The sequence below is a fragment of the Rhea pennata genome, chromosome 24, assembly GCF_028389875.1.
Source record: "Rhea pennata isolate bPtePen1 chromosome 24, bPtePen1.pri, whole genome shotgun sequence".
Classification (NCBI taxonomy): domain Eukaryota; kingdom Metazoa; phylum Chordata; class Aves; order Rheiformes; family Rheidae; genus Rhea; species Rhea pennata.
The window spans coordinates 2,662,683-2,675,569 of record NC_084686.1 but is presented as its reverse complement, the minus strand read 5'-3'; the positions used below and the strand labels follow the sequence as shown (position 1 = coordinate 2,675,569).

At 40.7% G+C, this 12,887-nt stretch overlaps 1 protein-coding gene across 1 annotated transcript; it reads left to right on the top strand.

Moving 5' to 3' along the window:
- Positions 1–3,011: 3,011 nt before the first annotated feature.
- Positions 3,012–11,879, top strand: LAYN (layilin). The gene is made up of 8 exons (XM_062594603.1): positions 3,012–3,091; positions 4,282–4,302; positions 5,460–5,757; positions 7,948–8,105; positions 8,474–8,512; positions 8,938–9,021; positions 9,757–9,859; positions 10,525–11,879. Exons 1-8 carry the CDS (start codon positions 3,025–3,027, stop codon positions 10,877–10,879), a joined length of 1,125 nt encoding a protein of 374 aa, XP_062450587.1. The 5' UTR covers positions 3,012–3,024; the 3' UTR covers positions 10,880–11,879.
- Positions 11,880–12,887: the final 1,008 nt, after the last annotated feature.

Sequence of the window (12,887 nt, the reverse complement as noted above, 5' to 3'; positions counted from 1 at the left end):
TTCAGCTAAGTTGTCTGACAGGGAGAATAGTATTTTTTTTTGCTCCAGAAACAATACCCTGTTATCAGGACCATGCTGCTCTGGACTGTCATGTACATTCCTGGTTTGATTACATCTGTGTGTGTTCATACAGTGACAAAGACTGGATAGATTAGGAGCAAATTTTCAGCCTATCTATAAAATTTTGTTGTTTTGCTGAAAGTTAAAACAATAAATGTTTAATTCAAAAACTTTTTTTAAAAACATAGTTTCTTTACTCAGTAAATGTTAGGTGCTAATGTGGAATCATTTTTGCATAAACACTAAATTTAATTGTGCTCATGTTTTCCTTTTGTCTTGGTACTACTGTAGTGAACTACGTATGCAAATAGCTGCTTACCTATCTTCAGAGTCCTTATTCAAGCTGCTACATAAGGTAATTCAAAGCAATGGGATGATAAAGACTATTACTGTTATGGAAACCATAAATCTCCCTTGAAGGCTCATGTCTTCTAATACTTGAGAAGGGTAATGCTTTCAGAGTTTGTCTTGATAATTCAGACTGGCGTGTAACTCAATTTAGTGCATAAATTAACTGAGTTAGAAAATAACTGACAAAAGTTTGCATCTAGCTCTTCTCTGGAGGCTCAAAATCACTGAATTCTGTTCTTTGGCATCTCTCAGTAATGTACTGTGAGACAAAGTGGGAGGCTCAATTTACTGCCTTCTCAGTGTTCAGGAAATGAAAGTGTTGGTTTCAGTCATGTTTTTCCTTAAGTCAGCGTGAAAGCAAGAGTGTAAATAAGGTGCAAAAATGTTAGTGAAGCACAAAATGTTTGGATGATATGAGCTTTAAGCAGATAAACATATATCTTTCCAGCTCCAAGGGCTGTTTACATCTTCTGGGAAGAAGACAAGACAGATTCTATAGTTAATTCAAATTATCTGCCAGGATATCATTCACTGATATAATTTGTTTTAAGAACACATGCATTTTCTATTCTGGCATGCGCACATAAATGTGCACCCTTCAAAACACCAGGCTTGCCTCACTGTTTCTGGCATGAAATTTGACCATCATTGGCTTTTGAAATACTAATGCCAAAGTATTTGAATCAAATCTTGTACCTGGGCAGTGGTAGATGACTTCTCTGTGGATATTAGTGATCACAGGATTTACGACTTGTAGGATTTGAAGTCTTCTGAACTTTGCTAACTAGCTTTCAAGTAGCATACTTCTGTGGTCTAAAGGACTCGTAAATTGAGTACGTGCATTTCATGTGTGTGAAATCCACCAAAACTACAAATGGAGAACGACAGTTTTGCCTATGTCATTTCCTTTAAAAACAGAACCCTGCTCAAAAGGTAGAGTCTGTGGCTAATATCATTAGGGTTTCACAACGAAGGCAGTAAGCTTTGTCACTAAGTAGTGTGTGCCTAGTGCTTTAATACTTGCAATTGACCTTTGTTTAAAAATAAATCAATGAGGGCTTTTATTGGCTACTGATAGGTTTCCTGTCAAAGTCTTTGATATTCACTTTGTGTTACTGCAGTATACACCTCCAGTTATGCTTCTGATATGGGAGGGCAAAACATTTCATTTCAGTAATTCAAGAAAATATTGCTATTACTATGTTCCATGGAGATATTTTAACGTTTGTTCTTTGGACCTATTAGAGAAGTGCCTTCCAAGAAGTTTGGCATATATATGCTAGGAAAAAGGATAGGCTGCTGAAGTAATTGGTGGTGGTGGGTTTTAACCTGTATTATGAAATATGCATAGCTGTAAGGAAGATGAGGTTTTTCTTAAGTTTCTTGAAACACTAATTATCATATGTGCTTTAATTTGTAAAGCAAAAATCTCCCGAAACAGGATTTCCTTTGTATCAAGTGTTCTTCAAATAATATATTATAATGGAGCTTTGAGGCAATGAAGCCTTGCGTGATAAAGGCTAGAGTTCAGGATTACAAATGAAATTACTGACAGTTCACATGCTCAGTTTTTCCTTATATTTGATATATGTCAAATTGCACTAGTCAATAGTTTGGAAATAGTTAGGTGTATATCATTTTCAATGGGCATTTCTCACTTTGAGGTGTTCTGGAGGATCTTCAAAGGATTTAAGAACTAGTCTTTGAAAAGAAATGAAATGTAAAAACTCTTATTGCTGAAGTATTAATACTCCTTCTGCTGAGGTTCAAGTTCATGAAATCAGTAAAATTGCTTATGCCAGTGAAGTTGCTCAAGTGCATGTTGGCTAAATCTTGACTTTAACCACCAAGGAGTTAGGAAATGCAAAAGTCAGACTGTAGAAAATAATTGATGTGTACATCTCTCAGCTGTCATACAGACTGGGCAGAGCAGTCTTAGTGCAGCTCCGACAGCTCCCTCTGCTTCCTGACTTCTGGTAACCTGGAATGGGGAGTTTTCGTGGTATTTTCAAGGGTCTTTCTCCATTTAAAAATACTGATTTTTAGAAATTGCTGATTTCTCAAGTTAATTGCCAAGAGCAGGTCCAGATCAAATCCAGCAAAATCGTATTAATTTGCTATTTTAAAACATTAACCCTATTAAATATCTGTCTGCTGAGCAGTGAGTGTAGGAAGCTGTGAAGATTGTATTTGTCCTTTCCAGTGCTCGGTGCCTTTCTGCAGGCTGCGAAGGGCCCTTGGAGACGGCGCGGGAGTGAGCGAGAGGTCCCGGGGGCAGGTGCAGCCCGACCTCCCCGCACCGGGATGCCGGGCCGGGGGGATGCCGGGCCGGGGGGATGCAGGCGCGGCGCCCGGGAGGCCGCGGCGGGAGGCGGCCTCCGGCGGGTGCCTCTCCCCTACGTTTTCAGTCTTGCGGGAGCTTTTTAAAAGGGGCAGCGCAGCGGGAGGGGGCGGCCCCGCGGGGGCTTGCAGGGCGGCGGCGCCGGGCCGGGCTGCGGGCGGGCGGGCGGGCGGCGGCGCCGGGGAGGCGGAGCCGGCTCCGCCCCGGGCGCCGCTTCCCCGCCGGCCGCCGCGGCCGCTCGCCGAGAGCCGCCGCGCACGGAGGCGCGGACGATGCTGGCGGCCGCGGCCCTGTGCGCCGCGGCGCTGGGCTGCGCTGCGGGCGCTCGGCTGCTCAGCGGTAAGCCGCGGCGGGGGCGCGGGCGCGGGGCTCGCCTTCGCCGGGCAGTCGGGGAGGGCTCTCCCCGCTTCTCGCTCCCCAGCAGCAGCAGCAGCGAGCCCGGCCCCGGGGGGAGCTCCGCGTGCGGCGGGAGCCCCCGGCCCTCCCCGCTGCTGGTCCTGGAGCCGCCGCGCTGCCCCTCCGGCTGCGTTTTCCCTCCGCAGCGGGCAGCCCCTCCGCTCTCGCTGCAGCGCTTCTTCCTCGCGGCTGGGGACTTCAAGCCCCATCCTAGATAAGGGAGCTGCTTCGCAGCCACCAGCCGAAGCTGGTGTCCCCATTCTCCTTGGACCGGGCTCTTTTGGTTATCGGTCTGTCCAGGTCCTCACATCGTGCAGAGGAATGCTAGTAGAGACCTTTCTTAGGAATAAGTATGTAGCAGCTCAGGGCTGGATCAGCAGACTTTTTCGTGTAGTACCCAAATGAAGTGGTCTAGTCTAGCTTCAGAGAAGTGTGCTGCACCCACCCCATGGTACAGAATAGCCAGACAAGGAACTCCCCTTAACCTAGTAATTTCGTGTGTTCAGGGTAAAGCCTGAATATTACCACTCGAGAACTTCTCTTGTTAGTTCATATTCTTATCATCCCTATAAATCAATCCATTTTTAATTCTGGTATGCTGTCATCTGCAACAAAATTTTGTGACAGTCAGTTCCAGAGCTTAGCTGTCACTGGGGAGAATGGGGGGGGGGTATTTCCTTGCATCAGTTCTTACTTTGCAGTGCAATTAACTGTTCCCTAGCTTTGTATTACCAAGGCTCACTGAAGTCAGCAGATTTTGAGGCAGGTCCTGTGTTAGCACTGAGGAGGTAAGGGGGAATTAAAGAAACCCTTTCAGTACTGGGTTAGAGCTCTATATCTAGTTGTCCTCTTAACTAATCTATGCTAGTGAGATCACTGTTTGGAAAGTTAACTTGCAGTGAGGTTTGGACTGGAATCAATACTTTTTTTTTTTCCTTAGCTAAAAGCAATGGCACATTTTGCCAACAAGACAGATATTCTATGAAAAAACACGTTTAAATATCAGAAAAGAACCCAGATGTAGCTCATAACTGACTCTATTTCTAGACAATTGCTGCAGATTTATAATATGCCATCTGTTTTTCTGTTTTGTTTTTTTTTTTTTTTTTTTTTCCCTGTGGCTTTTGCAACAGCAGTGGACATATCCCTCAGAGGTAAAGTCTCTTGCCTTTTACATGAAACTTGCTTGAGTGTTAAATTACCTAGAGAAGCACAGGTTCTGCCTAAAGATAAGTTTTTGAGGTGATGTTTTTGGTACCAACAGTTCTAACTTTGCTGTAGAGTATTAGCAGACTCTGTGGTTTTGAGTCAAGTGTTTAAAAGTTCCAGTATGAAATGTGTTTAAAATTCCCAGGCTCTGAGTGGCCATGCAGGAAGATACAAGGCTACAAAGCAGTCAGCATATATCCTGTGTGGGAATTTATAATGATCTGTCCACAGATCTCATTTTCTCTGGTTCTGTAATAGATACTTGTCTTTTTTCCTGTAGTTGCTAAATGTTTTTCTTTTGTAAAAATATTTAGGTTAGAAAATTGCTGCCTATTTGAAGAGAAAAATTTAAGTAAAATCAAACTTTGTTTCCATAGTCTGAATGTTGGGACTCTTCTGTTGAGAAATATACAAGTGCATAATTTTTAGATTGTGCATCTTTTCATTTTGGTGATTACTTTTCTTAAAATCCAAATAAGCTACGGTGCCTCGTGCATGAAAAAGCCCTTGGCTTATGGCAGTCTGAAAACAGACTTGTTTACTTCCTTGGCAGTCAGTAACTTTACAGTGGAGAGCAGTGCTATAAATCAGACCACATGAATGCATCTTGATAAGCTGTAGTAGACTCCGTAGAACTATTTTGTACACCACAGAAGGTAAATAATTTCTGCTTGTGTAAGGGAATCTCTAATTCAAGCCACTTAATTCCCTTAAAAAAAAAAAAAAAAGCCTCCTTGAACACTTGTAAAGAAACTCCTTAAAAATGTTGCACATGTCAGCTTGTTCTCTGGCACAGCGTTGCTTCTTTGTAAGGAACTCCTGGGGCCTTTATGTTGCAGAAAATTCACAGAGGAGATGAAAAGTGCAAAGCATGAAAGAGCTGTGCTGTGCAGATCAACCTAACCTGCTGCATGCAGTAACAGGAGTTTGCAGATGTCTTGTGCCATTCCAGTAATACAGGAGGCTCTGTTAATTTATCCCTGTTGCATTCTCTGTATAAATTGTCATACAGTGCCAAACTCAGCCAAATGGAAGTATTAATGTTCGCTTTTTGTGATAACGGGCACAATTTCTGTAATGATTTTTTTTTCTATTTCTGCAGAGCAAACAGTTTGCCGGGGTGGAACACAGCGGCCATGCTATAAAATAGTTTACTTTCATGATGTTTCACGCAGGATCAGCTATGAAGAAGCGCTCCTTGCCTGCAGAGCTGATGGTGGTCACCTAGTCAGTATTGAAACAGAAGCAGAACAAAAACTGATTGAAAAATTTATTGAAAGTCTCTTGGCTTCTGATGGAGATTTTTGGATAGGGCTTAAGAGGAAAAAGCATGAGGTAGACAATAGCACAGATTGTCAGAACCTCTACTCCTGGTCGGATGGCAGCTCGTCCAAGTTCCGGTAGGTACTCAAGCAAGAGGCTGGTCAGCAGCCAGGTGAGCACCTGCGTCACCTGCCTCTGGCAATCCAAACAAATTCTTTCAAAAGAATCAAGTAGTGCTGTCTCAGCTGTCCTTGGTGTTCCCTCTGCAGCCAGTGAAATGGTAGTCATCTCCATAGGGCAGTACACTTCATCCAGCTGTAGGGGCTGGAGACATTGTTTTAGAGGTTGTGCTCTCTTTACTGACTATGTAGGACATCTAGATTAGGCTAGATGCTTAGTTTTTTCTGGCTAAAGGGAGATGGAAGAGAAGGCACCTCTGGTCTTAATCTAATTAAGCATATACAAAATATATGTGCTTTGACATGTAGGTCCCTGAATTCAGATCCTCTGAATTTCTTTCCCGTGTCCTGACTTTCCCTAATGTCCTGGCTAATGGACCATTCTACTTGCTGAGGGAATAGTCTCTTTTCTGTGAGACTGCAGAGCTGGAGAGATGCAGAATTAATTGTAGACAAGAGAAACTGAAATCTTCAAAAGTCTTTGCCTCTTTGTCTTAAGGCAAGTAGAACCACAGTATTTGCTGTAATTAAAATACTGAAGCAACAACATATACAACTAATAAAAGCTTGCTGGGGGAGTTTTCACTACGTTGACACTTTTGTTCAGCATAAAACCAAAATGTTTAGCATCAGAGGTTCTCCTGAGTTATGCTTTCATTTTGATCATAAACCAGTTTTCTCTGAATACTTTTGTGCTAGAATGAGGCCTACAAAATCTGTCTTTGTGTGCTGTAGAAATAGAAGATCTTTTTCTCTAAATATTGCCAGGTTAATGTAAGACTTAGCAATGAGGTGGCAGCTCTACAGTGAACTCACAGGTTCAAGAGGCTTTTGCCTGGCAGACAGTTACTATTGCACCTATAATAAGAAAAAATCTAACTATGCAATGTTCAGTAATTATCCTGCATTTTTAGCTGCACTTAGAGTACTAGGACCATGAATTTCATGAAAATAACCCAGCTGTTGTTAAACATTTTATGGCAAGATGTCATATGTATGACGAGTCTATCTTTGCATTCTTCTTTATAATGGAAATGCATAGAAACAAGTTGTTACTGTCTCCACAAGTACCATGTTTACAATAAAATTTTACTTGCTCTGTGCAGGACTGAATAAAATGTAACTGATGTGAGCATAGTTCAATTCAAAGTTTCTTCTGTCTTTCAGATATTGGAAAGATTTGGGAGCTAGACACAGATCTGCTGCTAAGAAACTGATAGAGCTTTGTCTTTCATTTGGGCAGCACAGCTTATTTACGTGAAGTGATACAGCTAAACTAAAGGCTTATTTTCTTGGGGGAAGAGGAGAAGGGGAAGAATACAGGGTTGTGATGATTACATAATTACTGGTTTAACACTTAAGTTTTTTCTTTATGCCGAATATCTTGGTATATCTGGAATTCCTTATTTCATGGGCCGGCTTTCAAAAAGTGCTTGGCATAGAGAACCATGCTTGTTTCAAAATCAGTTAGTATTGAATTTTTTTCAAAATCAGACCATATAGTATTAAAAGAAATGCTCTTCTGCAATATATAAAATGCCTCTTCAGTATTAATTATATTAGACTGCTAAATAATGATGGTCTAGTTCCTTTGTCCTGCTTGGAAAGACTCATGTGGCTTTACAGTGGTGGAGTTTGTTATTACTGGAAAAATATCCACAAGACAGTTTTTCATGATAATGTGTTTCTCAATAGAGGGCAAAACAGATTGTTTTAGCTTTAGCACCTATTAAATAAGAAAATGAAAAATGTCTACAGGCATTGGGCACTGAGGCCAGGGAGCAAAAAATCATTTTAATGTGTAATTTTGTATGGGTCTAAAAGTGTACAGTGAAAGTCAAAGCTCTCCTGCACCATACCCAGCCTCACAAAGGAGATTCAAGTGGTGAGGTACTGAGCTCGTCACTCTCTGATATCCTTTGAAAGCATTGTCTGGATTCTGTTTGGGGGGGGGAGGAAAAAAAGAGAAGAGACGCTGAATAAGTATATTGTTGTTGTTCCTATCTTTCTTCAGTGGAAGGGGATGTGTGTGCTGAGCTGTATTCTGTTTTGATACCACCCTCTATGCTGCATTCCCACTTAAGCTTCTGCAGCATAATGGAAGGTGATTGCAAGTTTTGCTTGACATGTTTGTTTTGTTTTTCCTAGGAACTGGTATGTAGATGAGCCATCCTGTGGGAGTGAAATCTGTGTTGTGATGTACCACCAACCATCTGCCCCACCAGGTGTTGGAGGTCCTTACATGTTTCAATGGAATGATGACAGATGCAACATGAAAAATAACTTCATTTGCAAGTATTCTGTTGGTAATGAGTCATTCTGTATCTTTAAAATCCCAGTCCCCAGGAGTAGGTGTAAGGAAGTTATGGCAATGCGTAGGGAAACCCTCCAGCTTTCCTGGAAAGATCTGTTAATAGATGGATATCTTGAAATCGATGCAAGTCCTGGGGAAAAATTCTCAGTATGTAGTATCTGTAGCTACCTACATTACGATTTTTATGAAATCTCAGGACTTTATAAAAAGTATTTGATATCTCAGATGGGGCCTGAGGAAGAAGGAACACCAAAGAACGTTGGTGTCTTGGACTGTGGTCAAGTCTGTTTCTTGGACTATGGTCAGACTTTGTCCCCTTACTCAAGCCTATAAGTAAATTGTGCATATCTTTTCTTTTAGAGAGGCAAACAAATGCTCCAAGAAAGAATTCTCAAACAGGTGAGTTAAAAAAGCCTAAACTCAAACTTCTTTAAATGATACGTTGACTTTTATTGGAAATACTCTGAAGAGTCATTATCAAGGACCCTCATAGACTGAACTTCATGAGCAAAGGAGCTTCCCAACAGTTTGCATTTTCCTCATGCTATTGTATAATCCAATCTGCATTGGATTATATATATATATGTTTATATATATATATATATATATAATATATATGGCAGTGATGCCTATTGTTGATACAGTATCTGGAACCCCTGCTCATGCTGTGGAGATCTTAGCAAGAGAGTACTAGGTTAAAACACTTTGCACTTCTTCACAGCTAGTAATCTGTTGTAACTCCTCTAACCCTCACTTTTTGTGATTAAGCTCTTTCAATTAACATCTGCAATATAACATATCAACTAATAACTGCCTCTTTCCAGATGTTACAACAGAGCCCTTGAAGCCAGTATTCCCAGAAGAGCACTCTAAGAAAGATGCTAATGAAACACTTCAAGAAGCCAAAGGTATGCTGTGTTCAACATCTGGCTCATTCTCTCTCTAGCTCTGCAGCCCACATCTCACATGTGGCTGCAAACACTCAAGCTTTAGATGCAGAGCATTTGATCCTGAGTGTAGACTGAACTTAGATGACTGCAGCTGAAAAAATTTCCCATGAATTTTTACCAGCACAAGTGTAGACAGGTTGCCAGAACATTTTAAATCTAAAGCTGTGCAAAGTAGTTTGGGTCTGAAAAAAGTACTTCTAACTTACTGAATTGCTCTTGAATGTCAAAACTGGTAATGTTTTGTTGGTAAGTTAACTAAGTTAACCATTCAACTTTAAATTTCTTTACCTGACTTCTTCCTGCATATAGATGACTGGAGACTAAGAATGATGTTTAAGAATTTGTAGATAAGACACTTTCCACTTTGAAATCTTTTGGATAGGGATTCATAGACTTTTAAAAGACAGTGATTTCATTAACATGTACTAGCGTTGCTTTCTCACAATAAGACAGTAATAGTTGTTAGTTCTTCACCTCGGGAATTTGAGTTCTTTAACTTGCTTAACTAAACATAAGTCTATATTTGAGTTGCTGTCTTTGAGAAGGAGTAGGTGTTGGTAGATTATGAACAGGACTTAATCCTTTGAGGTGTAATGATGCTGCCTTTTATAACTTAATTTTTCTATGAAGTTCTGTGCATACCAAATGTAACTGGAAGTGAATAAAAGCTGCAATTTTTATTTTTACCCCTAGAACCTGTTCTGAGTCTTGCCTACATCCTTATTCCCAGCATTCCTGTGCTGCTTCTACTGATGGTCATTACAGCCATCTTCTGTTTTTGGCTTTTTGCAAAGAGGCAAGTGACATTGTTTAACATGTGAACTCTGTGGTATCTTGTACAAACAATCATTTTGCAGCCAGCTTCAGGCTCCTGTAAGATGGTCTGGAGATGATTGCTTTCAGCTAAGTAAATGTTCAGAAAGTGGTATGGCATGGCTTTTCCATATTGAGTTATTTCTAAAGTAAAATTTTTTAGCAAATTATATTATGCTATGTTATCGTCGTCATGGATGTACACTATTTAGGGAATAGTGTAAAACAACATGAGTGATCTGAGGTGTTAGCATTAAAATTCCTATATTAAAGAACAGATTTGTGATAGCAAAGATCAGAAGATACCCTTCAGAAGTGGTAAATGTTGTTTACCCCAAAGTTATGACACTCTACTATGTTTTTTCAGTCTCTGCCGCCTTTCCCTGTGAGCATGGTAGCTCTAGTGGGGAAAGTGGCTGTGGTGTTGAGGGTGCTGGAGTTGAGTCTTGCTTTCTCAGCCTGCATGCCAGAGTGCCTGAGCAGGGCCTGGGCTGCCCCAGGGGTGCAACCTGCTGCTCCACACCTAAAACTGCAAGCAATAGCAAATGCATCGTATCTAGGCTCTTAGTGCCAGGATGAGGCCTTGTATTGTTTCTTCTTTGTTTCTGCAGAAGAGCATATTAGGACTTGTTCTTTCCTTTTCCTAAGGAGACAGGAGCAAGTAGATGCAAGCCCAAAGGATGAAGATGCATGGCTATCTATCCACAGAAGAAACAGTCCAGATCTGGAGGTTTACAAAGTAATTAAGAAGCAATCGGAAGCAGATCTGACTGGAACCAGGCCTGACATTAAGAATTCTTCATTCCGTACACGAGGAGATAAGACACCTGACAGTCTCTCTGGAGATTATGATGATGTGGCAATGAATACATCAAGTGGCTTTGTGACATTGACCAGTACAGAAAGTGGCTTTGTGACTAATGATATCTATGAACTGTGTGGAGATCATGTGGGGAGGAGCAAGGAATCAGCCTGGGTGGAGAATGAGATATATGGATACTAAGGAAATGGACAAAGAAAATCTTGGAATGTGGATTACAAAGTGAATATTGATGCAAGTTTAGCCTACCCTAGTAGCCATGCACTTGTTTTAATGACTGTATGTATGATATTGTATCTTGGTTTTGCATTCTTCCTATATTCTCTTTTTTGAAAGAATATGGGCTTTTAAAGATCCAAACCAAAAAGAATGTATGTATCTTGCTCTGCATCAACCCCCCTTTTTGCAGCAGGAATGGCCTGTTAGTCTTATTTTGTTTACAGTCTAAATTTTTTGCACTCCAAAGGTGAAAATATGAATGTCTTTCAAACTAAGGAACAATTGAAAATCCTTATTTATGTGTTTAAACTGACTTCATCTCCAAAGAAGTTGAAAATCAAAAGTCTATCATTAGTCCTGCTTGCTGTCTCATAGGTGTCCTAGAGAAAGCTGCTGCAGTTGCAGGTCTGTCATTGTTTCCATATCAACCAGTGGTCCAGCTGTATGTTCTCCATCCACTGCATACAACATTGACAAGCACTTCACAGGGAGGGGAGTAGTGTGGTTTCTGCTCCTTTCCTCCTCTCCTAGTCTCATTGCCAAGGCCAGATACGTGAGTCACAACACATAACTGTGTATTTAGTTTGTACTCTAAGTTGTTTTTCAAAGAATCTCAGTAGGTGCTTTGTCATAAGGCCCGTTGTGTCCCCTCACTTATCCTTGCAAAAGGAATTACAAAGCAAGGAATGAGGAACTTCTCTGTAATACTAAAGAAAGGCAATGGGGTGTTCCAAAGCGTTCTGGTTGGTCTCTGAAAGTACTGCTGTTCAGTTTTCTGTGACTAATAAACTCCAGAAATGTACTAATTTGGCCTAAATGACAAATTAAACACTAGTTTCTTTCTTGTAGAAGGAATAGCTAGTTGCAGTTTTATTTCAGATTTCTTTTTCTCCTTGTGCCTGTGACCTGTACTAAATCCATGAAAACAAACATCCTGATGTTAATCTACAGAGATGGAATTTATGACAAGGTAGGTGAATATAAGAAATTGGATTAAAAGCAGCATTTTGACTGGTTGTACTAATCAGTTAAATGCTCTGTCTCAGTGCTACATGGACTGCACATACTCTGTTTCTTTGATTAAATAAGTATAAAGGTGAGGTACTGAGGATATATCATGGAATTTTGCTTCTTGACTGTGAGAGGGAATGACTTAAATTTTGAAAGGAATCTTCTCTAAAGCTGCACTTGATACTTGCCATTCCTTTTCCCTTTTGGAGGAATAGAGGTGAAAGGGAGCAGGCTATAGCTGCGATACAACTAGAATAAATTCAGTTGAAAATTAGCCTGTTAAGTAGATGGAACAAGAATGTAAAATAATACCATTTAACTAGAAAAGAATTAATGGTTTGTATTTTATTGCTTGAATTCTAAGAGAATGGGATGAGTCCTTTCAGAGTAAGGATTTTTTTTAATCTCTTCTTTGCAGCACATTTCAAAATTCATAAGGAGCTAGGAGAAATCAAGAGCATGCATTTGCCATGGAAGTGATATGAAGGAACTGGCCACAAGTATGCAGAAGCAACTGCAGGCTGGAATTTTATCCTCTAAGGCACATAAGGAGCCAGAGCAGGCTGACAGGACACTGTAAGGATTATGCTGGGTTTAATTCTTTTATTGAGCAGAGAATACATAATTATTAAAACGCTGTAAGCCAAATATAAATGAGATTTCTGGTGTGTGAAGTTAAAATGGCTTTTAATAAGCTGTTCCAAGAAAACCTACATTTAACTTGGTCACTGGTATGTTTGAAAGCCTTTTGAAGCACACTTGAAGAGATGACTTGTATCACAGGGGAAGAGAAAGATGGTCCCATGCATCTTTTCTCACACATCTGCCCTGCATCTTTATCCCATTTAATTTCTGCTCTTTTGCTTGGGATCTGTCACTGATGCAGAAAGGCAAGTGAATAAAAAGTGTGTTTGGTGCTTCCTCTAAACTTCACACCATCTGGTACTTGTCTAGCACCAGA

Coding starts and splice junctions, on each gene's coding strand:
- LAYN (XM_062594603.1), top strand. CDS start 3,025: ATGCTGGCGGCCGCGGCCCTGTGCGCCGCGGCGCTGGGCTGCGCTGCG. Junction 4,303..5,459: donor AGTGGACATATCCCTCAGAG/GTAAAGTCTCTT, acceptor CTATTTCTGCAG/AGCAAACAGTTTGCCGGGGT. Junction 9,022..9,756: donor AACACTTCAAGAAGCCAAAG/GTATGCTGTGTT, acceptor TTTTACCCCTAG/AACCTGTTCTGAGTCTTGCC.